Source organism: Rhinolophus sinicus, chromosome 3, assembly GCF_057876585.1.
Source record: "Rhinolophus sinicus isolate RSI-liver-muscle chromosome 3, RSI-T2T, whole genome shotgun sequence".
NCBI classification, from domain to species: Eukaryota; Metazoa; Chordata; class Mammalia; order Chiroptera; family Rhinolophidae; genus Rhinolophus; species Rhinolophus sinicus.
In genome coordinates, this window is record NC_142503.1 from 148178055 (window position 1) to 148203770 (window position 25716).

The 25716-nt window shown below is 37.5% G+C and overlaps 1 protein-coding gene across 3 annotated transcripts in view; it reads left to right on the forward strand.

The window, feature by feature from the left end:
* UNC13C (unc-13 homolog C) overlaps positions 1–25716 on the forward strand; it is a 505001-nt gene that overhangs the window by 448708 nt on the left and 30577 nt on the right. For all 3 annotated transcript variants that reach the window (XM_074327724.2, XM_074327725.2, XM_074327726.2), the window contains one exon: positions 10843–10990. In XM_074327724.2, the coding sequence (XP_074183825.2) occupies positions 10843–10990 (148 nt within the window). The remainder of the gene's footprint in view (positions 1–10842; positions 10991–25716) is intronic.

Consider the following 25716-nt stretch of genomic DNA (forward strand, 5'->3'; position numbering starts at 1 on the left):
GTACTTAAAATAATTGTAACCCCAGTATCTGCCTGGAGCCCAGTAAAGGGAACACTAGAAAGCAAGCAGAGACCTCATAAGAAAAATGTTTAGAAGCAACATACGTTACCCAGACTAAATCCCAAAGGCTGCCAAAGAAATAAGCCTTAAATTCCCTTTGGCTCAAGTTTAAGTAAATAAGCTGGGAGTGAGAAAAGAAGGAGGAGAATGCTATGGAGTTTGTAGGACATAGACTGAAATAGTGTTTTTCATTTTTTCAAACATCTGTCAGGTATGTATATCATCTCACCTGAACCTTATAAATACCCTGGGTGTTAGATAGGTCAAGAATGATTGTTTACAGTTTATAGATGAGAAAACAGAGGCTAAGGGGGTTGCAATTGTTTGTCTAAGGCCACAGAGCTGCTAGTCATTGGCAGAGCTCAGAAAGAACTCCAAATTCTAAGGTCAGTGTCCTCGCTTCTATGTCACATTATTTCACTAAATGTTAACAAACTATAGGTAAAATATAGCAGGCTGAAATTGATACTATTTCTTCAGAGTGATTAGTTCTTTCTAAGTTAAAATACTATATTTCAATTATTTATTTTCTAATTATTTAAAAATAATTAAAAATCCTCGAACCTCTATGCAAGTTTTGATAAAAATATTAACTCTCTTAAATAATAAAAATTTTATTAGATTATTTTGTCACACCAGTCACATGTATTTTCAACTATAAATAGGAAGAGTAGAACATGGTACAAGTAACAGAAATTCACCTGCCAACTCAGCCAAATCAATAGTATTTAAAAATAAGAGTAGACAGGTGGCGCTGGGAATGAGGCAGATAGCTGACAACTCAATCAGTACGTGCAAGCGAGTAGAGAGGCCAGTTGGGCAACCCTAGTTTGAAGGCGTCCTAGCTTAGCTTTTGAATCTCAGACCATATCTTAGGAGGACTCAGGACTGCTGTGGGATTCCCTGAAAAGTGGGTTTCTTTCAAAGCGAAACCGACATTTTTCCAACAGCAGGTACTCTTGACATGAGCATGAATCCCCAGACTGAAGGAAATTCTTATGTCTTGAACAATCCTCAGGTTATTTTATGATGAAGTTTAAAATACCCAGAAAACAAAAAAAGCTGGCTGCTTTTATGTTTTCCCACCCTTCCAAATTCCCTTGGACTACTTGTTGTTTGGACCTGAATATGACACTCTGCCATGTGTGTGGCACATGTATTTGATTTCATGCAGTGGCAATACAGAGGTTTGAAAGTGATAAACATGTAAATCAGGACCCTTTTTGAAATCTGCGTTTCTTGGTAAAAAGGAAAGTATTTGGACTAAATATGAATACCATTCAAATATAGCTTTGGAATTTACTTACTTCTTTCTTATTTAATCCTAGATAACACCACTTATGATAGTCAGGATTCCAGATCTACGATGTTATGGCTCTGAGGTTCTTACCCTGAGGAAGGTCCTACCCCATCCTGCTTTCCATTATTCAGGAGGCAATTTTTGTTGGCTGCTTCTCAGCATCTTCTTTTTCAAAAAGTCATTTTAAGTATAGTTTTTGCATTGTTTAAAATTCAGCTGCTCATGGGAATGACACAGTACATTACCTAGTCTGGAGTATTGTACTTCAAAAATTATTATTTGAAGATTTATTTTATGTGGGAAAATATGGTGAGCAGTGAAGAGGTGGCTGGAGATAGACTTGTCTTGACTTAGGAACAAAAATTGTACAGTTGATAAAATAAAATAGATGGGGACAAAGTGCTGAGAAGTGCAGAAAGGCTGATGAATTCTCTGTGGATGTCTAGTGAACAGCTTTCTGAAGAAGAAAATTGGGGGTTTGGAGGATAAATTGGGGAAAAGCTAAGGGCAAAGCCATTATAGGCCTAGAGGAAAGCATGAGTGAAATGTGAGAAGGTGTGGGTAAGCCGAAAAACTTCATCGTCTAGTGTAGTGGAACATAGCATGATGGTTGAGCACTATAGGGAATAAAAGAGGAACATTGGATTGGAGCAAAAATACTGAGGCTTAAACATAAAAGTAAAGAATCTGATCTTCAGTTTGTTGGCAAAAGGGAGGGAGTAGCCTAATCTGATCTGATGTATAAAAGAGGGCTCCAGTTGTAAAAGAAAATAATTTTTTTAAATATCTATCAAATATTTTTAAGTAAACCTTAGTTGTTAAAAACAGGTTAGTATTTTATCTAAGTTTACAAAATGAATCATCTGCCTGAATTTACCAAAATTATGATTCAGGTATTGTAAGGGGAAAAATGATGTTGGGATATTGCCACCAAAATAATATATGTTACCAAAAAGTAAATTCTCCTGCAAACTCGTGAATAAATATTAGCATGTTCCCATCAGTGGGTAAAAATAGATTGGGAAAGATCTTCAAAGATATGATAACTGTGAAGAGCTGAAGAATTTAGAGAGTTTTTTAATTGGGATTATAAAAGGAATGTCTTGCAAAGCACGCAGGCAATATTTATTCTGATTTTTTTTTTTTTTTTTTAGCAGTATTATTTTTTTGTCTCACAAATTACAACCAGGTCTGAAGTGCTTTATTTTTTTGGCAATTTCATGAAGAATATAAGAAACAGAAAAACATCTCTGGATGTTTTTCAAGATAAAGAAAATGATACTTCATACGCACATAGCTCTTTCCAACCTGCATTCAGATATTATAACAGTGGCCCTCACCAGACACCTTTACATTAGGAAGCCAACATATTACTGTGAAGAGTGGAAGCCTTTGCAAATATCAGAAAATGAATATCAATACAAATGTAAATAAAATATTTGAAACTATGTGGGGTATTATATCACTGGCAATTAGAGTATAAGGATGGTGGGTGCTTAAGAGAGAGAAAAACGCAAGTGTGCATGTTACTGTCCTCTCCTATGGGAATAAAAATAGGATTTAAGGGATTATTGTCAGAAAAGTAAATGTTATCACATATAACATAATTAAAACAGTTCCTGTCATATAGAAAGCTCTTCATAAAAGAAACTACCATGTTTTCTGAGAATGGGTTTACTTTGCAAGAGCCCCTTTCTACTATTAAACCCACAATACCACATACTCTGCTGCACCAGGTGTTTTCCTCACCTTTCTTAATAAAACCTTTATTCTCTCTCAGTGAAGCTATTAAATCTGATCCTTTCCCCCAAACAGTAGGTCACGTGCTTAGGTTTTCTGGCCCTTTGGTTTCCTGTTCACAGCATCTTACCATAAAGGGCACAAACCCCCTTAAGAGACTTCAGTATTTTCTGAGACTCCCCTCTGGGAAGCAGTGTTGTTCCTTCTCTCAAGGAGTTTCTAGTGTAGATTAAAAGATGGAAAAGACACATTGAAAATTAGATAATGATATATGTTAACTTATTAGACAACAGTGTAAGTGAGAAACCGGGTAACTCAGACTGTAATGAAGGGGCACAGATAAAAAGTGGTAGTGATTTTGAGGAGTGAGCACCCACTGTGAACTCAAGAGGTCGGGAAAAGCTGGAGGAGTGGCCTTGATGGGACGGAAGGGAGTTCACGGGCTAGAAAGGAAAGACAGGTTTTTCTTGGAGGGAGACTCATGACTTAAACATACTCAGAGAGAAAGGATTTCACCATAGAAAGGCACGAGAGTAGAGCGCTAGGAGTGAGTGACTACACCATTCTGTCCCCTGGACTGGACTTCACTGGAGGTTTTCAAAGTAAAACAGGGTAAAATGAAATAACAGGCAATGCTTGGATTGAAAGTACAGAGGTCGTTTTTGCACCCTCCGGGGATTCTATAAAACAGGAGCCATACATTTTCGATTGATGATTTTGAAAATAGATAGCATGCTAAAAGTGCCATCTTAGCAATTGAAATTTCACAAGAATGTGCAGAATGGACTGAGTTATTAGAGAATGTAGTCATAGAGATGAGTTACATTTATTTAATGCATAGATGAGGAGTGCTATCACCAGGGTGGTGGCCTTAGGAGTAGAAAGTGAACGATGGAGAAGACACAAGAAGAGAAGAGTCACTGCAACTTGGCAACTGAAGTTGGAGCAAGAATAGGAGAGGAGCCCGAGGTGATTGAGAGGTTTCCGCCAGGCAGTCAGGAAAGCGTGGCTCCACTGAGAAAAATGGCAACTCAGACAAAAGGGTTATTTTCCTATTGCCACGCTGGAATTAGGTATGGTGACAGAAACACAGAAATAAAACTCCAGTAAACTGCTGGAGACTGGCCGGTCAGTGTTCAGGAAACAAAGGGTTAGAGTTCGGGGAGTGATTCTACCAATTAAGTATATTTTCTTACAAGTAGAGAGAACTTTACAGTTCACAAATCTGTTCCAGACGGAGTAATTAATTTCATCTTTACCACACCACAGTCAGGCACCATGGATATTTCTGTCCCTATTCTACAAATGAATGAATTGATATGCTGTGTTAAGTAATCTATGCAAAATCACATCATACAGCGGAAAGATGAAGAATTACATTTTCTAGCATGTTTTAAAGGAAAGAGCAGAGAGTCAAAGAGGTGAAGAGAATTCTAAAATCTCAGAATTGGAAACATAATCCAACATCTTCATTTTCTGGCTCATACTGAGAGATGCTATCTACAGTGTCGTTAGCTATGCATTGGTCCTCCTTCCGTCCTTTGAAACTACGAATAAATAATTCTATTTCTTTTTCTATATGACAGCCATGCAGATATTGAAAACAAACTATCTTGCTGCCCCAAGTTTTCTGCAGCTGTTTATTAAATAACCTGTCTTTGAGACCTTACAAAATTCTACTCATCTACCTTTGGATGCCCTCTACTTTTTTGTATTTCTTACAAATGAGGGAGCCTAGGAATGAATTAGGAATAACCCTAATATTCCGGATTTGTTCTAACTAGCATAGAATGTTGTTGCTCTGTCACACCCTTTGTCTTGACCTATCTGCCTATATTAATGCATGATAATTTTTCATTAGCTTTGATAGCTGCCCCATCACTTATTCGATCACACTGAACTTGAGAGCAAATAAATCTTTGTGGCTTTTAAAACTGTACTGATGTTAAGCCCAGTTACCCCCATTCTGAATGTTGCAGTAAACATTTTATCATGAATACAGGCCTTTTCATGTGCTCTGTGTCATCTGATCCTGTAAATGTTGACCCACCATTCCAGACTGCCAAGACCTTTCTGAAGCCTGATTCTCTCATCCACTGTAATAACTTCAGGCTTTGGCTCAACTGCACATTTGAAAAACCTGCTTTCTGCCTTTACTGTCCAAGTTCATGGTGAAAATATCAGCCAGGACAGAGCTGAGGGTAGAGAGACTGTCGCCCAGCAGACAGCCTGATCCTTCACAGCACTCAACAGCCAACTTCGCCATGGTCTTCCAACTGTTTGCAAGTTCCTTTCTTGTATGAGGAGGAAATGACCTCTCCCAACATGTTATTTGCCAGTTATTTTCCGCTAATATGCACCAGTCTAAGTAAACCATCTGAACAGTTCAAACTGGAGGTTTGGGGATTATGCTGAAGGTTGCAGAGCAACAATAAGAAACTGAGTCATAGTTTTTTTGTTTAGAACAAATGAAGAATAATTCACTTTCCACATGCATAAGGGAAACATCCAGAAAGCTTTAAAACCCCACATTCACAAATTCCCCTCCAGGCTATAATTCCCCTACAAAATACTTTGTTATAACTAATGAATATCAACTCAGCTGCACTGAGCTATGGATAGTGGGTTTTAATAGCTAAGACATTCACTCCTATACACAGTCCCATATTTATATCCTTCATACCCAAGCCTCAGCAAAATACAAATTCTCCTCTCCTGCTACTTCAGGGGATCTTGCAAAGAGTCAAAACTGAATGTAAAGTCTCTGAATGACAAGGCACATGCAGTGACTATGCCCTCCTTTCTCCTAATTATCTGTGCTGGTGACGTAAGCAGATCCTTGTTCTTTGTGTGACAGGAAAAGAGGGTTCTTGGCTTCACAGAGGAAAGAATTCAAACATGAGCCAATATAGAGTTTAAAGTAAAAGTAAGTTCATTTAGCAGAGAGTAAGTAAGAAAACAGGCCACCCCATAGACAGTGGTGGTCTCTAATTGCTAGTGGAAGAGAGACACCCTCCATCCCGAAGGCTAGGGTTTATAAGTGTTTTTTGCTTCCATGAAAAGTTCACTGATATGGCGGAAAAGGAGGATAGAAGAGCAATGGTAAGTTTATCTTTAACTACCTTAAGAAGAATAGGGGCAGTGGTGTTTTTCACTCTTGTAAAGCACAACCTGTATTTTATTTGTCATGGTCTTATCTACAGGAGTGGTCATAATGGAATCTCTAGTCTTTGGATAGTTTGCTCTGTGCAATTGATGAACATCTGCCTGAGTTCTGTGTCTTGGAGCACGTAGGCGGTAGGCTTGGAATCCAACCTCCTAATTCCTTCTATAAAAATAGTCCTCGTGCCCCTTCCCTATGTTATTAGGAGCTGTCACCCAGGTTCTGAACCTAGTACAAAAGATTTCCATAAAGTAGCATTTCATCAAGTTTGTATTTACATAACCATAGAAGTCATTTCCTTTGCTCTTTGAGTGAGGAGCCTATGGCATGTTTTATATCTGTGTTCACTAAATGGAGACTTTCATTCTTGGCACATTGCAACTTGTTTTCTCTCCTAACATTGCTACCTCCTGTCCTAGGTTTGTCTTGCAACATTTCCTATCATACAATGCACCCAAAAGACAAAGGCATCATTTCTTCCCCTATGAATCTTCTGTCCACTTACTATCCTGCTAGAGCCTTTAGCAGAAGCCAGTTCAGTGTCATAACCTAAAACTCTAGGGAGAGACATAGGCTTTCCTCATGATTAGTCTTCATGTCCCAGAGACCTAGGACCTAATGCCTTCATAGTAAAACATGCCTTCCTATAAAATTATTGTAAGGGGCTCAAGAACAAATACATAGTTTATGCCTTCAAAGCCTAACTCTATTCCTCTCCTCCATGAAGTCTTCTAGACCCTCAAAAATATTTCAATTATATGAGGTCTAATCACATTCTTCTATCGTAGGGTTTCCTAAATCACGTTCTATGGAACACTTGTGCCCCCAAGAGTGTGAATAGATGTCCTGTGTGATAGGTGTCCTTTAGACAAATAATTTTAAGAACCAGGTACAGTGGTCCCACCTTATCCATGGGTTTACTTTCTGTGGTTTCGGTTACCTGCAGTCCACCACAGCCCAAAAATATCAAATGGAAAATTTCAGAAGTAAACAATTCATACATTTTAAATTGGACAGCATTCTGAGTATCATGGTGATAGCTCAGCCCTCCTGCAGGCTGTGAATCATCTCTTTGTAAAGCGTCTCCACACTGTTTGTCGCTCAGTATCTTAGATCTTTATTATCAGATCAACTGTCCTGTTATCACAGTGCTTGTGTTCAAGTAACCCTTATTTTACTTCATAATGCCACATTCACATGACTTTTATTACAGCATATTGTTATCATCTTTCTATTTCATGATTAGCTATTGTTGTTAAACCCTGACTGTGCCTAATTTATAAATTAAACTTTACAATGGATATGTATGTATAGGAAAAAACATAGTACATATAGGACTTGGTATTAGCTGTAGTTTCAGACATCCACATCCTTTGCTGATAAGGGGGAACTGCTGTGTGTTAGTGAAAGGTTAAACAGATTTCTTTATCAGAGAGGATCTCAGAGCCTTTAATATGATCATAAGTATTTTGAGTCTTTAAGAATACAATGCCATCCATCTCTTAACTTTACTAGGCTCTCTGAGAGAGGCAACTTGAAGCTCCCATGCAGCACAAGTTTAGTGATAAGAATAGAATGATAGTAGCAAAACAGTATAGTTTAAACTATACCAAAGAAATATATTGTGAGAACTACAAGCACCTCAATTCTTCTTATGTAGACGCCTAGGGTTTCTCTTGGTTCCCCGGTGGAATTGTCTTTTTTCTCTAGTCCACTGTAGTGACTTATCTAGTGTAGGGCTGCTGACATTTAAAATGGCAGTGCTGATAAACTGATCAATACCAAGGATGTCACCTCTTTGGAAGCCTCTACTGATCCCTTCCCCAATAGAATTGTTTGCCTCCCCCTTATCTGTATTTCAAATCACTTTTCTTACATGTGCAACATATTATTGAAGTCATTTATTGGCATTTTGGTTACATTTCCTACTGAATTATAATCGCTTTGTGAGCAACCACTGGGCCTCTTTAGCTTCATATCTTTGTCATCCAGCACAATGTCTGGCTCATGATACACATGTAATAAATATTTGTTAAGGGGAAAAGAACAGGCAGGAAGGCAGACCCTAACAACGATGTTGTCAGGGCGAGCCGAGGGCCCATGGCCCTGTCCTCACAAATTAAACACTAAAAATTATGGTCACCTGTATGAATGCTGTCACCCATGCTACTTTACATACACTGTTAACAGTTTTTTGTTCTTTTTCTGTGTGTTTTTTTTTAATTAAAGTTTATTGGAGTGACAATTTTAAAAGAGGGTATAATTGTAACATTCATGCAGTTGTAAAACATGCCAAAAATGTTACTTAGTTCGTCAATTAATGAGAGAAACAGCTCTTGCAACTTGTTCAAAGGAGAATTCCAAGAACAACTCATAAGGATAAGCAATAAGGAAAGCTGAAATAAATTTACAAAAAGAGGCAAGACTGATCTAGCCACAGGACAATAATTCTACCAGTGCCATCCTACCAGAAATAATTAATTTGCATTTCTATGGACAAGCGTCATTTACATTATTACCCATTTTCTACAATTTACAGAGTTTTAAATAGCTTAGAGACAATGAAAAGTGAAAATAACCCAGATGGGTATACTTATGAGAACACCCAATAATCATTTCAAAGTCTTTCACAATCTTTCTTGACAACTTTCATTAGTCCCAAGAGATGGCAAAATACCATTTTAACGACTTCTTGTTATTCTCCCTATACTTCTTTTTATTACAATCTTCTAGCACGTACTCTCAGGTTTGGTAATACTGGATGCAGCTTGTCTGAGAAACATTGGGAGGGAGAATGTTTCGTTCCAGAGATCCTTCCTATTCTTGGTTCAGTTTATCCCACTGCTCTTTAATCTTAGGATGAGTTCTTTCATCTGATAGCTCCTTGGTTCATTATGTAAACATACCTCCAGAAAGCACCCCATCACTCCTCTAGGAGAAATGTCCAGGCCAAACTAAATTTTCCCCTCTCAATACATCCATTTAATATCTTCCACCTTAAATATCATGTTTCCTGAATAAAAAACTATCTTTTTTTTTCATCCACCAAAGCACCTGAAACAATTCTGGACTCATAATCCTCAATAAATACTTTCTACTTGTGAAAATACTTCAACATTTTTATGAGAAGATCAATTTTTAATGTAGAATAATTTTAAATGTTGTATCTTTGTCATCTCTTGAAAAGTAAGAAAAGACTTTTCCCATTTTTCTATGCCTCCTCTTCATAACCATGTATAGCTTTTGCCACAACTTATGTTTTCACAGTACACCCAGCTAGAATAAGGAAATGGAATTTTTTTCTCCTTGGGAATGGTATTGATAATTGGAGTAGTCTGTCTTCAAATTATATCCCCATTGCCTACTTTCTCTGGCCTACAGCCTGAATCTTCTCTATGTTACACTATTTAAAAGTGTGCTCAGATGCCTACAAATGTGCAAAATATTTTTCTAAGCCTCATCTTGAATAGGGAAGAAAATTTATATAATTATGGTTTTTTAGTTTATTGAATTGTTTTAGCTCAGAATTTTTCAAGGAATGGGATAGAGGGATACACGTATCCATTTAAGAGCATGTGTCAGAATTACTTATTGAACTTTTTCAAAATATGTCATTTTGTGAGATCAAAGATCATAGTGAGCCACGTTGCAACGAACGCATAGTTTAGCATTGTTGTGAGAGAGAAAGAAAGAGAAAAACATCTTTCCAACATCAAGAGAATATTATAAATAATTAAATATATTACCAGCTACAAATGGTGGAGGGGAAAAAAGTTTTATTTTTATCACATATCTCTAAATATTCTTTCCAAAGAGATGCCGTGCATAATAGTTGCAGCATGCAAAACACTAACATCCTTTAATGACCATATTTATTATGAAAGGGCATATTTAACATATATCTTCTCTATCATGTTACCTATAAATATTGTAGTGTTTTACGTTTGTTGGATGACAATAGCCAAAAACAAAACAAAACAAACAAACAAACAAAAAACCCTCTATGTTTTAATACATTTGTCAAACACAATGTTCAGGGGAGGTTGACTTTCTAAGGACCACTCTGCATCCTTAGGTTGACCAGTATCTGCACCATTGTGTGATTAGAGGATGGGGAAGATGGACTAATAGATACCTGGCCTAAAATCAAAACTCATGAGGAAATATGTGACCAAGAGCTACCTTCCTTATGAAATTTTAGCAACCCTGAGTACTTTTCTTATGCTCTGGAAACAGAAGTCAATAACCAAGTTGACAATTATTATCTGTAAGTGTCATTTGAAAGCATTCTGACCACTGCATCTTCATGATGTCATATGCTTCATTAAAGTTTTAATGAGAGAAAAAGTCTTCAGCCCCAAGAATGGGGGAGGTAGAGCATCATTTCAAAGATATTGAGAGAACTGAATTAGCTGGTGATGACTAAACAGTGGGTATGTGGCAGTACTGTTTCTTGGTACCTACCTTTCATGGATCATATTGTATTATTCCACTTGAGCTTTACTATTACAGCAATAAAACCCCTCCTCCACTACCTCTTTCCAAATGCCTCTGCTTACATTATTTCTTTTCTTTTTAGCAATACTTCCATGCTGGAGGAAATGGCCTCAAAAAGAATTTCTTGGAGAAAAGCCCAGATCTTCAGTCTCTGAGATATGCTCTCAGTCTGTATACCCAGACTACTGATGCCTTGATAAAGAAGTTCATAGACACTCAAACCTCACAGAGTAAGTAACACATTGAATGTGATAATAAACTGAACACTTAATGAAAATTCAACACAAAAAATTACTATAAATAGTATTAATGATATTTACTATAATAAATTAAACCAATAAGAGTGGAGGTTACAAGAAAATTACCAATGTTTTAGCACTCGTGAATTATAATTTTACAAACAATTTCAATAACAGTAGGGTATACTGAATACTAAATGGTTGATTCTTGGTAAGTCTAACTTCATAAAACTTAGTAAAAACTAGTTTTGAATATCCATGACTGTGATATTCTCTTCAATTTAGTAGAAAAGATTCAGTGTTTGCTGGTCTTGGTAACTTAAAAAAAAAAATTAAAATGATAATTGCAAAACTCTGATTTCAAATGTAAAGTCTGCTCTGGGGTTTCCAGAAGGGAAATCTTACTTTATGCTGATTTTAGATGAGCAAGTTTCCAACTTTTACTTTAAAATGGGCCAAAAGATAAATATTTTATTTAAAGCTCAGATCTGTTTCACATGGCAAAGTCCCACCTCATAAGCTTCTAGGATATTACTGTTAAATAACCTTCCTTTCAGGTTGCTTTGTGATTTATTATATTTTAGTAATTGTATTCATTTAAGATCTGGCATTTCTGAGAGATTATTGAAAATGTCAGCATGAGTCAAAAAGAGCCTAATGCAGGCTAAAACGCTAGAACATCATAAATCACACCACAGAAATCATAAACATAAATAAGAGGACACGGACTTCACTCATGACAGATCCTCAGAAAATAAAGCATAGAGATTTTTTTCCCTCATGATGAAAATGCTACAGACTTCTTGGTGTTTCTTCGTGGATATTTAACTTTTCTAACTACATCAAAAGTAATGCCAGTGTAGGTGCCATATAAATGCTTGGCCTGTCTTTAATACTTGCTGCTTTCTGATAGTGCCCAATTAAATGCTACCAATGCTCTTTTTAATATGATAGACAATCCCAGCTTACATCTGGGGAGAAAAGAGTTGAGCTAATGAGGGGTTATCAAGAGATACAAAAATATTCAAAACCTTACTCCCTGAATCCATAATCCAAGATTTTCTGAATTTTATAAACATGAATGCAGCTCTAATACATCATATAAACAGTGCTATAGCTTTACACCCAGAGAATATAGGTACATAAAACTTTTGCTTTGCTTTTCTGGGTTTACATTTGTGGGTATGCACACAGCCCATGTTTTAGCATAGATGTCATCGTAAAAAATTACGTATGTGTATAAATTTTGGCTTACGAATTTGGCACATGAATTTTTATTGTGTGTTATATATGGCAACATTAAAATATATGGGGTGTGTGAGGAATAAAAAGATCCATAATACTAATAACTCACTGACTTAACATAACTTATTTCAGTCTTGGTCTTTCTTTCATTTTTTTACTCCCTTTTTTCCTGGCTTTTTTTGAGTATGCATTTTTGGGGGCATAACTAAAATTGGTAGGATATAGATATGAAATGGCTTTGCATTTTCTCCAATAGCTACATTCAACCATGCTTTGTGGAAACTTATTTTCATCTCTTCCCTACCTACCCAGCCATCCCCTCCCCCTCCAACTGTCCCCAGCTAGGTATTATTAGGCCCAAGACCCTGAGGTGAATGGAGCTTGATGTGCCTTTTGCTCCCCCTTCCCTGCCTGCTTCTATGTCCCTCTCTGCTGCAGCACTTTGGGGGCAGAAACTGTAAAGGAGGAGTAAGACGTCTACAATGTCCCCTATATGGCTGCATTAAAATGCTGGCTTTCTGAGGAGCCCAATGTTAGAGACCCTCCTATCTGTTCAGCTCCCTGGTGAATGGAATCTGCTCCAGCTCCCTTCAGGGACCCCTCAGTGACTGCCTCCTGCAGCATATGCAATAGCTTCTTGCTCTTTGAACATCCACTCGTAGAGGTCAGGCCCTTTGGAATGGGGTCCCCTGAAGCCCAGCTTCCCCCTGTGGGCTCCACTTGAGCCATAGAAAACTCACACATTCTTTCCACGTCTTTGGTGACAATGGGGGGGGGGGGTTTCTCCACTGTCACCTGCCATCTCTCTGCAGTTCTCCTCTCCACCTGCTCAAATAGGTATTTATACTTCCAAACTGGGGAAGGGAAAAGGGAGGAATACTACTGCCTAATCAAACAGGACCATTGTTCAGTCAAACGTTGGAGGCAAGCCAAAGTCTCATCAGTTAATGGATGCAGGGTTTCTGAGTTTATATTCATTCCTTCTCTTCTAATTCCATCACAATCCCATGTCAATATTCATTACCACACACTGAATAATGAAGTTAGCCAACAACACAATATCCTTAATAATATAGTGAGGGAAATGAGAGATAAGATGAAAAGTATTTGAATATTAGAATTATGTGTGACACAACCAAATATATATATATATATATATGATACAGTCATCATTTCTATAACTGACCCTCGTCCTAGTTTGTACTTAGGACTTCCAAATACCCTTATCCATTCCTTGTTCTCTTTGGCTTCAAAGGAACCTGAGCTTCTAGGGTTGTTGTTTTTCTTAACTGAGAAACAGAAAAGTAGAATTCTCAAGGTTTTTATTTATGTGAGGTGCTATACTATTCCATGAACATTTGATGCTGGATGTGTTTAAATAGAGGAATTTGGGTTCCACTCTTTGGATTCCTTTGGTACTCTGCCCTACAGATGAGCATTGCTAATTAATACCATGTTTCCTCGAAAATAAGACCTAGCCGGACAATCACTGTAATGTGTCTTTTGGAGCAAAAATTAATATAAGACCCGGTCTTATATTATATTATATAAGACCCAGTCTTACAGTAAAATAAGATCGGGTCTTATATTAATTTTTGCTCCAAAAGATGCATTAGCGCTGATTGTCCGGCTAGGTCTTATTTTCAGGGAAACACAGTAATAGAATCAATTATCCCCTTTTTGCACCTGATTTCCTGGTAGCATGAAGAGTCCAAAATGACCAAGTGAATTCTCAGTTCCAGTGTAATATTATTGCAGTTATGCAAATAATTTTTAGCACTTAGCACAGTATCAAGTACCCATGAATGAATATTTATTCTAATTATTATGTTTAATATTTGTTCATCTAAAAACTTATATATTGTGAATTCAATATACAAAGACCATGCTAATGTTATTGTATCTTTCAAATCCAAGATTTGAAATATAAGCTAGTACTGCATACTGCAAACCCCGGCCACTTTCTGCTGGAGGAGCCCAAGGAGCATACTGAGCCCATTCAGGATAAACTGGGGTGTCACAGAGTTAATGCCCCAGGGAGCAACCCTCTAACAGTGAAAGAAAGGAAGTTGGCAGATTAAAAAACAAAAAACTAAAAGCCAGTTTCCTCAGTTGCGACAACTCTGACGTGTTCTTCATAGACTCCAGAGACCCCCTCAGAGGGCTAACTTGATACCACATTCTCTTTTGGTTTCCTTTCTTTTTCTTTTTCTCACCTCCCCAGTGCCTTATCAGTGTTTCCAGCGTTCTCTTCCCCACTAGACCATTTATTCTTGAATGCTTGCTTCAGGATCTGCTTCTGAAAGAATCTGAATCCAGGTCACACTGCTAGAAAGAGGGGAGCCAGATTCTAATTCAGCCAGTCTTGATCTAGATTCAGTGCTCTGAACCAATGTTTGTACATCTTCTTGATAATGAGCATAAAGGCCAAATACTCTGAATGAATCCAATATTGGGGCTTTTTTTTTCATGATTACTAAAGTCAGGAATACAAAACTAAATGAAATTTAACTTAGAAATAAGTAAACATCATTTGGAAAAATTTTACATGTTTTCATTTACTTCATCATCAGTAAAACAAAGCAATTTTGTTGTTGTTGTTGTTCCCTTAATGTCTAACTCATCCTCTACAGGGAAATCACTGTTTAAAACTACATTGAATCAACTGTTATTTAATTGATCTACATGTTGGGATCCATTAGAAATCTAAGTGTGTTTTTTAAAGCATTCATATTTTATTTCTTTTATTCTCATTAAATTTTCCCTTCATTTTCTTCTTTTGTTAAAATTTTCTTCTTCATCTTTCTCTTTTCTGTTTTTCTCCTTGTATATTTGTGTGGGAAAATTAACTGTAATATTAACTATAAAGGGAAAAAAACAATGACTATTAATTGAATTATTTTTTACTATCTTCAAATTTAAAGGTATACTTTCCTTTAAAAATATTTTTCATTTGAATTCAGCTTTTTTTTTTATAAATGGGTTTATAAGTATAGGAAAACCTGCTGTATCTTGCTCATTTATTTTTTCTTCCTCTCCCCCCCTTTTTTTTGCTCCTTTCTCTCCGTGTTTTCACCTTGCTTTTTTCCTTCTTTGTTCTCTTTTTTAATAGATTTAGATGTCACCTTTCTTTAGCAGTTAGAAAGAAAGAGAGAGAGAGAGAGAGAGAGAGAGAGAGAGAGAGAGAGAGAGAGAAAGAGAGGAAGGAAGGAAGGGAGGGAGGGAGGGAGGGAGGGAGGGAGGGAGGGAGGGAGGGAGGGAGAGAGAGAGAGAGAGAGAGAGAGAAAGAAAGAAAGAAAGAAAGAAAGAAAGAAAGAAAGAAAGAAAGAAAGAAAGAAAGAAAGAAAGAGAGGAAAGAAATTACAAGGAATTGAGTGTTATTACAAATTTATGAACCACAGGGTTCAAATGAGATCTCTCAATGTGGAAAAACACTATCTTCTGTCCTTTTTCTAGTCCAAATATTGGAAAATAAACAAATCCAAAATGGACATAGAAGTATTCTTAAGTCCTCAAATGAAACTATATGTTCAGTTTATAAGAGTAATGTAGTTATTATTCTAGCAATGTACTGCAGTAGTAAAACACCACCTTATTCTGCAGTCTCTTAACAAATATTTTCTATCACCTCTGAACAAAGTCCCATACAATGAGGCATATATTCAAAGATGAACAAGAAGTTATGTACCCCAATTGCTTTAATACAGTGGTTCTCGAGCAGGGGTAATTTTGTCCATCCTGAAACATTTGGCAATATCTTAAGAGCTCTGGTTGTCACATCTGGGAGTGGTGGTCATGTCACTGATATCTAGTGGTGGAGATCAGGGAAGCTGCTAAACATTGTACAAAGCACAAGACAGCTCTCTATGACAAAATATTACCTGGCTCCAAGTACAGTAGTGCTGAGGTTGAGACACCCTGCTCTGACACTAGATTAAAAAGTGAGAAGCGGTGTCACAAAGGTCGTGTTAGAAGAGGTGAAAGCTCAGCTTGAGAAGACAGAGACGGCAGAGGGTCAGTGGGTAAATTGGATCATGAGGACATAGAAAGAGAAAGGTATTGTGAATGAAGAAATTGTCCGGGAAAGTATATGTAGTCCTAATTTTAAAATTCCCATATGTCAAGCATATCCACAGTATATTTTTATTAGGGGACAAAAACATGTATTTTGAGTTTAAAACAAAACTCACCATATCACCACCAATTTTTGATGAATAGATGTAGTTAAAAATGCCTTAGATTTCCCTATGCCATTAAAATACACAGAAATACCGTAGTAGGTTTTGTGTAACATGAGTAGAAATTAAGTTAATATTGGTAACAATTATCGCATATCCTTCCTTTTAATGTTGACCCAATGGTTTAAATTGGGTAGTTAGCTTGAAAAATTATACTTTTTTGTAATTGTTTCTCAAGAATATGTTACTTACAGTTTTTAAAGCCGGTACAAAATTCATTTCCTGCTTCTTGATTACAATATTTATCATAAAAAAGCTTTTCTAACAGCTACTTCATTATACCAAGAGCTCTTTGAATATTTCATGCAGTATTAGACAGTGAAAAATGTATAAAACTTTAACATATTAAGTAGAGTTTTTTTCCAATGGATAACGCCATTTGGAATGAGACACAGAATGATTAATTGCTGAGCTATCCTGCATCATATTCTGTTTCCGTATCTGAGATTTTATTATAGCTTGAGGAACCCAAATCTCAAAAGCTTTACACACAAAAGGATATTTTGCATCTAAGTTACAACAGGCTCATAAAGAAAATTATATGTAACGACTATAAAAATTATTATATATGAGATTGAATTTTTTTCTATGATCTCTTCTCTTTTTAACTTTTTATGAGTAACATCTTTGAGTCCCTCCCTGCTTATCTGAAGTTTCTTAAAATTTAAATCAAATCCTTTTGGTCATTTTAATAACTCTGTTTCCTGCTAAAGTGGAGTATAATGTATTTTCATTTGAAATGGAAATCAGAGAGCTACAGATTCACATTTTGGAATCTATGAATATGCTTCCATACATTAATTATATATAAAGCATTAATTATTTCTAATTATGTTCCTCAAACTATAGAAGATATGTTCATAGGTAGGATAAAAACCTTTTTCTGAAATGGTTCACTGTGGACAGGGTCTCTTCTTATCAGAAATGTTGGAGAATTTAACAATTATCTGTAGTTGGCAGAAGAACTGGCATCAAAATAAAGAAATGAGCTTGTGGGCCAAGGTCTACAGCAATTTCAACTGCTACCTGTGGGAGACAATGCTGAGGAATGTCTTCAGTTTATGTGAGGAAGTAACATTAAAATTTATTTGGTTTTTCAATTGAATACTGATGTGAAAGCAGGGTCATAAGTGTTTTCTCATTTTAGCTAAGCCTTTCAGAAATAACCCGAGATCCAGAATCCCATTCACCATGTCTTCACCACCATCTTATCCCTGGGACAGTAGAATTCAACTAGCTAGCACCGCCTTCCAAAACAAGAGATTAGCATTTCTCAGAGGCACAAGTGGAAAAATGGAGGAGAACTTATGAGGTTTGGTTCTTCAAATGTTGCAGTCAGTTTGATGACATTCAAGGCTGGATGAGGCGCTTCAGTAAAATCAAAAAGCTGTACACAAATAACTTGAATAGGAGTGGTGCTGTGCTGTGGTTCTGAATACATTGAATCCTTTCCCAAAGTAGAAAAGGCAAATGTTAGATAAGGTTACAGTAACACTGAACAATACTGTGAGCCAAGCAAGTTGTCTACCGCTGTGCTATTCCTCCTTACAATCCTGCAAGGCCAGTAACATTATCCATACTTCTCAGGTTAAGAAACTGAGTCACAAATAGATTAAGAAATGTGCTAAAGTCATGTAGATAGGGGGCAGAGACACTGCCCTTCCTACAAGCTCACACTTATTTTAATCAGCAAAGAAATCCGAATGTATTATCATTACTTCCTACAGCCCATGATTTCTTCTCCTTAATTTTGAATAAATGGTGTACTTCATCCTTCTTACTTTTCATTTGACTATGATTAAATCTCCCTTATGTTCAAGAGATCATCTTTTGAGTTGATACTTTTATTCTATGTCCATAACAAACTCCATCCCCGAACTTCTGGCTTCTTCCTTTGCTTCCCAGTTTCTTATTATCCTGGCCCCAGTTATGGGGCATGCTCAGTGGCCAGGGCATCTTTTAAATATTAACAAAGCATTGACATTGTAGGAATCCAAGTCAAATGTAAGCAAATTCATCCTACTTTCAGAAAACCCTTTCTAACCTGGCCTGATTTCATTCTTCCAGCCTATTGTGTTTGTGTGTAGGATATTGCTGCTTTGCTTTCCCTCTCAATCTTACTCTTTCCACCCTTTTCCCCACCAGCAGAAGTAGCACACTGAGTCATATCACGATTGCTAATTTGCACGTCTCTCCTCTCCCAATGTGAACTTTACGAGGACAGGGACCTCACTTACTCGTCCTTAAAATCTAAGTGCTTAGTACAGTGCTAGATAACAAGGAGATGCTTAGTAAATTTTAGAACAAATGAATGCTAGAAAACGAAATGCAGAAAATTAAAACTATGATTTGACATAATCCTCATATTTGAATTGATGCAATTACGAAACCTTTCAACAAACCTTTACTGAAAGTATGTTCACAGCCCTGTGCTGTAAACTGTAAAGCACCTAAAGTGTGTATGTGTATGAGTGTGAGAGAGAAGGAGATAGGGGGCGGGGGGGGGAGGGGGGGCGGGGGGGCAGGGAGTGTGTGTGTGTGTGTGTCTGCCTCTGTGCCTGTGTCCCCTTAGGAAAAAAAAAAAAAGCTTAGTTTTATTGCTGATACTGTTCAATAGTTTTCATACAAGGTAGAAGACTGTAAGTGCCATTGGAGAAATACAAAGGGATATGTAACGTTTGATGGGGAGAATAAAATTACTCTTATCGAACTCTTGAAATCATGATGTGGTAGTCAACCTGATACATGAAACTCAAACAGAATCGGGAAAAAAATACACTAATCTGCTGCTTTGTTCAGCGTAGGTCACTGACAGATTTTATATATCCTGTCATTTGAGTCATTTTCAGGAGCATTTACCACGTACCAGCTTTTTTGCTAGATACTAGGTAAATTGTGATGAAAAACCATGCTGAACATCTTCCATTTGCCCCTCCTAATCCACCCTACTCTCTGCCCAGGAGGCTGGGCTACATGGATGACAAGGATGGACTCTCTCACTCCATTTCCCATTGGGTTCAGCCAATTGGAAGGCCTTCCAAAGCTCTTTGGGAGGAAAGAATGAGATCAAGTACTCATTCTCCAGTCTCCCACTGGGATAATCCATTCAGGCAGTGAACTTTGACTCTAAGCCTCTAATTGTTGCCTCATCTAGAGAATTCTTCCCTTCTGGATCCCAGGAGCTATTTCAGTCCTTCATGATTTACAAACTAGGGGTGTCAGCTCAACTATCCTTTGTGTTTTCCCTAAGTACCCACCTCAACCTTCATAAACAGTCTCTTTCTTAAACCTTACTTGAGTTTCCATCTGTTTTTTACTGACACTCTGATACAAAGGCCAATCTTCATGGCTCTGCTAGGTTTTTCTTCCATGCTGACTCTTTCATTTTGGTCAGCAATGATCAACACCTCAAATAATCAAGTCAAGCATCAGAATAATTCTCTTTGGAGTGAGGGAAAATATCATATTTTGATGTCCAAGCTGTCCAGAATGCACAAAAGAGTATATTAGCTTTTCACTCATTGGATTATTTCCATTACATTCTGGCCAGAGCATCAAAATCCCAGATCCCACTTTCTCTTAGTTTTCATTGCCCAGCTTCTCATTTTCTCTGGAAATCTGAAGTCATGTTGAGACAACTGGGAGTCACTGGTGAAATTTTTGTAAAATTTCAGTCCTCAGAGCACAGAGTAAGCAGTTTTCTGTGTCATGCTATGGGGAAATTATCATTCTTAGTGCACTAATCTAGTATGTGTCTAGGTCAGAGCAGGTGTATTTTCATTCCTTCTTTATTTTTTTGGCATGAATAGTTGAAATATTTTATTTTTTTAATAACACTACCTATGCTAAACCAACAAATCTGTGTGTGGGGATGGGGCATTTTTTCATTTCTCAGTTGGGTGAGAACCAGATCTCATTCCAAGGCCATGCACAGTATTAGTGATAGATAGATAGATAGATAGATAGATAGATAGATAGATAGATATGCATATATATATATATATATATATATATATATATATATATATATACATATATATGTGTGTGTGTATATTTGTATATATATGTATATAAATGTATATATGTATCAATTGATCTATATCCATATCTATCTATATCTAAATCTATAAAGAACCCTGTTTCCTGACTTAAAGTGTTCTGTTAATTACCTATTAAAGGCTAACAGTGTTTTAAATAATTATGAAAACAATGTACATGTTTTTCTAAAATTAAACAAAACAAAAAAACTAACCCTTGAATCACTTTGGTTCTAAAACAAAAAAACACGTGATAGTTGCCATTGCATTCAAAGCTCTAACTAATAACCGCTCACACAGGCAGCTTACTGTAGTTTATAGGTATCTTCCAAATCTTCCAATGCCTTTTTCTCACTTGTGTCTCAGAACAACCATGAAAAGCCTGTCAGAGATTTTTGGATTATTGGTCTGATATACCACACTGCCTCTGGGTGCTCTTTTGAGACGGTCCTTTCACCCAAGAGTAATAGATATCACTGAAGTGATTTGAGCAAGGGTGCAGCATGGAAAAAAGACTGAAGGGATAAGACAGAAACCGGCAGACAAATTAGAGGCTGGGCTAGTGGGAATAGTGATGGAAAGGTGTCAGCAGATTCAAGATGTAACCCAGCAGAGCAATAGGCGAGGATTAGTGAAATACATCTTGTTAAATTAATAAAGATTTAGGATACTACGTTTCTTTTATAGGATTCCAAAATAAAGCAACATTTACTTCTGTGTGGTGAAATTATGGTCGGATTTTTTTTTCTGCCTGCACTTTCCAATTATTCAAAAATGTCCAGGTATTTGTTTTTGAATCATAATTATCCTTTGAAAAGAAATGTGAAGAACACACTGTGCGATGCAAGTAAATTAGTTTAATTGAATAACAAGGCATAGTTAATTAAAAGTGACAGATTTTGAAGTCTTTCAGGGCCTCAGATTTAAAACTGTGGGCTAGAATAAACAGCCCAATTAAACTTTCTCCTTAGGATCCAAAGGATCTCAAAATGGCTCTGTGGGTAGGAGATTGTCTGAAGAGGGAACTACACACACACATACACACACACACATAATATTTACACCCATGTATACACTATATATGTATATGTAATTTAATAATTCATGAAACTTATTTTATGAAAAAATTTACCTAAGTAATGCATTCATTAAAATTAAGCAAATGCTAAGTCAATGATAGACTAGGTAGTTTCAAAATTATATTTTCTTATCATAAGTAACTATGATGCTCTTCACTGTTTTTGTTATTGCAGTTATTTTTGTTTTAGGTCTGATTGGAAAGTCAAACAGAGGCTAGAATCAGTTATTTGGGAATTTTATGGAAATACTGACAAACTGAGATGTCAGAAAAACATTCTCCAAATCACTGAGTCAAGAAAGCAAATGCAATACAATTTTTCTGGAGCCACTGAGCCATAACATCTGTTTTATTCACTGAGAACAGGTTTTGTGACCAATGGGGTCAGTGGCATTAATTGAAAACTGCAGACTGTTGCCTCACAACCTCCATATGCTCTTTATAACTAACTTCCAAGAAAAGACAGGGGATGTTTTCTTTCTCCTTCAGTTATGCCTGAGTACTAGAAGTTAAGCCTTGTTATTAAGTGTTTGGTTTCTCTTTAAAAAGAACTGTGTGAAGTGGCATGGAAATGGTAAACCTAAATCTTTAAAGGTTGGAAGTCAAGCTTGTAGAAACCTCTGGCATAAAGGTCTCTGCTTACGTAAGGAGCAGAAGGGGCAAGAAATCAATGTGTTGGTTAAGACAGGAGAGTAGGGAACCATGCAGTCATGGCCCAGGAATCTGCTTGACCTTTGCATGGCTGTGTGACCTTGGGATAAGTCACTGAAAACTCAATTTCCCCACCTGTAAATGGCTAGCATAATAATTCCTAAGCCCATCAGTTGTTGATACCTACATTTGTTGTTAGTACTACAGTGGTAACACCTACATAGGAAGCACCTAGCGCACAGCAGTCTCTCAGTACATGTTCATTCTTATTGCATCCTCGTCAGCATCATTAGATGGACTGTCTACAAGTGTGGGGAAAAAGAGGAACTCTTTTAGGATGCAGCTCTCCAGGCAAGGAAGCTAGTAATCAAGTGCTCCCCTTGAGGTAAGCTGCACCCCCACATTACCCAGACGTTCTCAGAGTGGTTGAGGAGCCTCTGACACTGACACTGAAGGATTCACATACACTCCTGCCGTGTCTACTGGTATGGACTTCTCCATACATGCCATGCTTGCCAAACAATCATGTATTTATTCAACCCTTGCTATGCACAAAGCCCTATGCTGTGTATAAGACACGGGAAAATGCTCTGCTCCAAGGAGCTAAAACAAGTATATGAAGGGAAAGAGGATCACCCAAGGTAGCCTATGCTACATACTAGATGAGGCTAAAGGGAAGTACTAAAAGCTTGGAGAAGAGGGAGAGATCACTGTGGGCGGGAGTGTTGGGAGGCTTCAGAGAAGAAGCCTCGGGTGAGCTTTGAAGGGTGTGTGAGGTTCAGGTAAGAGGAGGAGAAGAGGAAGGCCTGTCAGGAAGGCACAGAGGCCAACCTGACATAGAGGCCCATGAGGGAAGGTAGAGCAGTGCTTCTCAGTGTCTTCCTGGCTGCAAGCAGGCAGCAGGCTCTCCTGCTGTGTCAGTCAGCTCAGACCACCATGACAATACCACAGCCTGGGTGGCTTCAACAGCAGAAATTTATTTTCTCACAGTTCTGGAGGCTGGAGCTACTGGCCAATTCAATTTCTAGTGAGAGACCTCTTTCTGGATTGTAAGTGGCTGCCATGTCGTGGTGTCCTCACATGGTAGAGAGAGAGCTCTCTAGTGTCTCTTCTTATAAAAGCACTAATCCTGTTGGGTCCGGACCCCACTCTTTTGACCCCATTTAATCTTAATGACTTCCTTAGAGGCCCCATCTCCAAATATAGTCACATTGCAAGTTAGAGCTTCCATATATGAATGTGGGGAGAGGACACAAGCATTTATTTGGTTCATGAACACCTGAGAACTTGTTAGGACCACAAAATCCTGGGCCTCTGCCCCCAGACCTACTGATTTAGAAACTCCAGGAGTAGGGCCCCAAAATCTGTGAAATCTGTGTGTCAACCAGCTCTCTGGGTGACTCTGAGTATAAGAACCACCACAGTAAATACTCTGTAGGGAAGCATGAATGAAGGGGAGATGAAAGAAGTAAGTTGTGATCAGAACTTGGAGAGCTTTGAATGTCAGGCCCAGGAGTGTGGAGACAGATCTGTAGTTAGTGAGAGGCCCAACAGAAGAGGAGACTCATGCCATCTGCTTTTGCATAGGGAGGGAGGAAGGGAGGAAAACCTTTTGGGAAACACTTTTTGCACTTTAATTATTTACAGTTAAATATAATAATAGCAGGAATAGACAAGAAGGGATGCAGATGAGAGATATCATGCAGGAAGAATCTACAGGTCATTATGAGAAAAGCAAACAACGAAGAAAGAGTGGCAAACTCAGGTAACCTGTAGGTCTGTGCACTGTACCATTTACCAAAATGTGGAAGTATAAATGGGGAGCTGTTAGAGACAAATGATAAATTAAGTTTTATTTATTTCTGTCAGTGTTAATAGCAGTTCAACGAAGTGACTGACTGTGTTCCCTGGGCAGATGGGATATAATTAAGAAGTAGTCAGTGCTGACACTACGTTCAGGAGGTGAGTTTGAATCCTGGGGAGTGTGTGCAAGCTCTGGGAAAGGTCGCACAGTGAGGGAGGATAAACACAGTCATGAAGCAAGCCACCATTCAAAAGAAAAGAGTGGCTTAGAAACAGAAGGTGAAGGTCAATGCCATTTAAACACTTTTGCTACTAGCGTCTCTATTGCATCGGAGCCCTTCAGAAGAGACAGGTTTGTAACTCATCATGAGTCTTTGGTTAAATCATTGTGCTTGTGAATAGAACCAATTGGAAAAAATGTGAATTACAAGCCGCCCTGAGCTATTAGCCTGGCCCATTGTTAAATAGGGTAATGGCCTTTAGCACTATCTGAAGGACCTAAGGACATTGGCCATTTATGTGGACTTAAATGTGTCACCTCATGTAGGGTTTCCATAGCAGTAAACTTGTGGTTCTCAAACTTTAGTGCCCATCAGAGTCACCTGGGAACCCTACTAAAAGCAAGAAAGCCACTATAAAGAAATTTAAGAGTGGCTTGTTAAAACAGAGTGCTGGACCCCACGCTTAGACATTCTGATTCAGTAGGTCTGGAAGGGGAGTCAGAGTATTTGCATTTATAACAGGTTACCATGAGCCACTGATGCTGCTGGTCCATGAGCTAGACTTTGAGAACCATTGTTGAACCCTAGCAGAGGCCCTCCCAATAATGGCAGCCACCAGTAGCTCTTTCAGGGTAACTTGTTGGCTGCAAACGGTAACTGCAGGCAGTCTGTTTTAGCAGTGTTTCCAAGTGGAGACCCTTAGATAAAAGTAACACTCAAAAAGCATGAGAGCAAATATGGAGTCAATAAAAGTGTTCTTTTCCAAATGAAAGCATGTGTTTTACAGCCTCAGAGGAAGATTCTCGTGTGAACTGCACCAGAAATAACAAAAACTGAATGCTAAAATAAATGAGGACCTTTATGAAAGAAAACAGAAGCACATTCATGCTTGCCAAGTTAACGTTCAGGCCTACACATTTTCCTCACGTTACTCCTCATGTTTTAGCTTTCATTTGAAATGCCATTGCTTTTTGACACATGATAGAAGAACATAGAAACTGGATTCCTACCTGTTATTCCAAACAAAAGGGGTTATTTTTAATTATTTTCAGTTTAGCTTTTGTTCATGAATAGTATTATGTAAATGACTTAAAAGCCAATTTCGGTGGGACGTTTTGGCTGTTTACATGTTTTTTTTTAATTTTTTTGTTTTTATTTTTCAATTACAGTTGACATTCAATATTATATTAGTGTCAGGTATATAGCATAGTGGTTACACATATACGTAATTTATGAAGTGATCCCCCCAATAAGTCTAGTACCCTACATATATGTTTATAAAGTAATTTTTTATGATAAATTTAGAACACATTATACCTATTCTAGCTCTAAATTGCATTCCTATCTCGTAGCATGCAGTTATGCCTCATTTCATTTTATTTTCCAATTAAAGTCATTTCATTCCCTTGGTTTAAAACACCTTGAATTCTCTTTAACTGAAAAG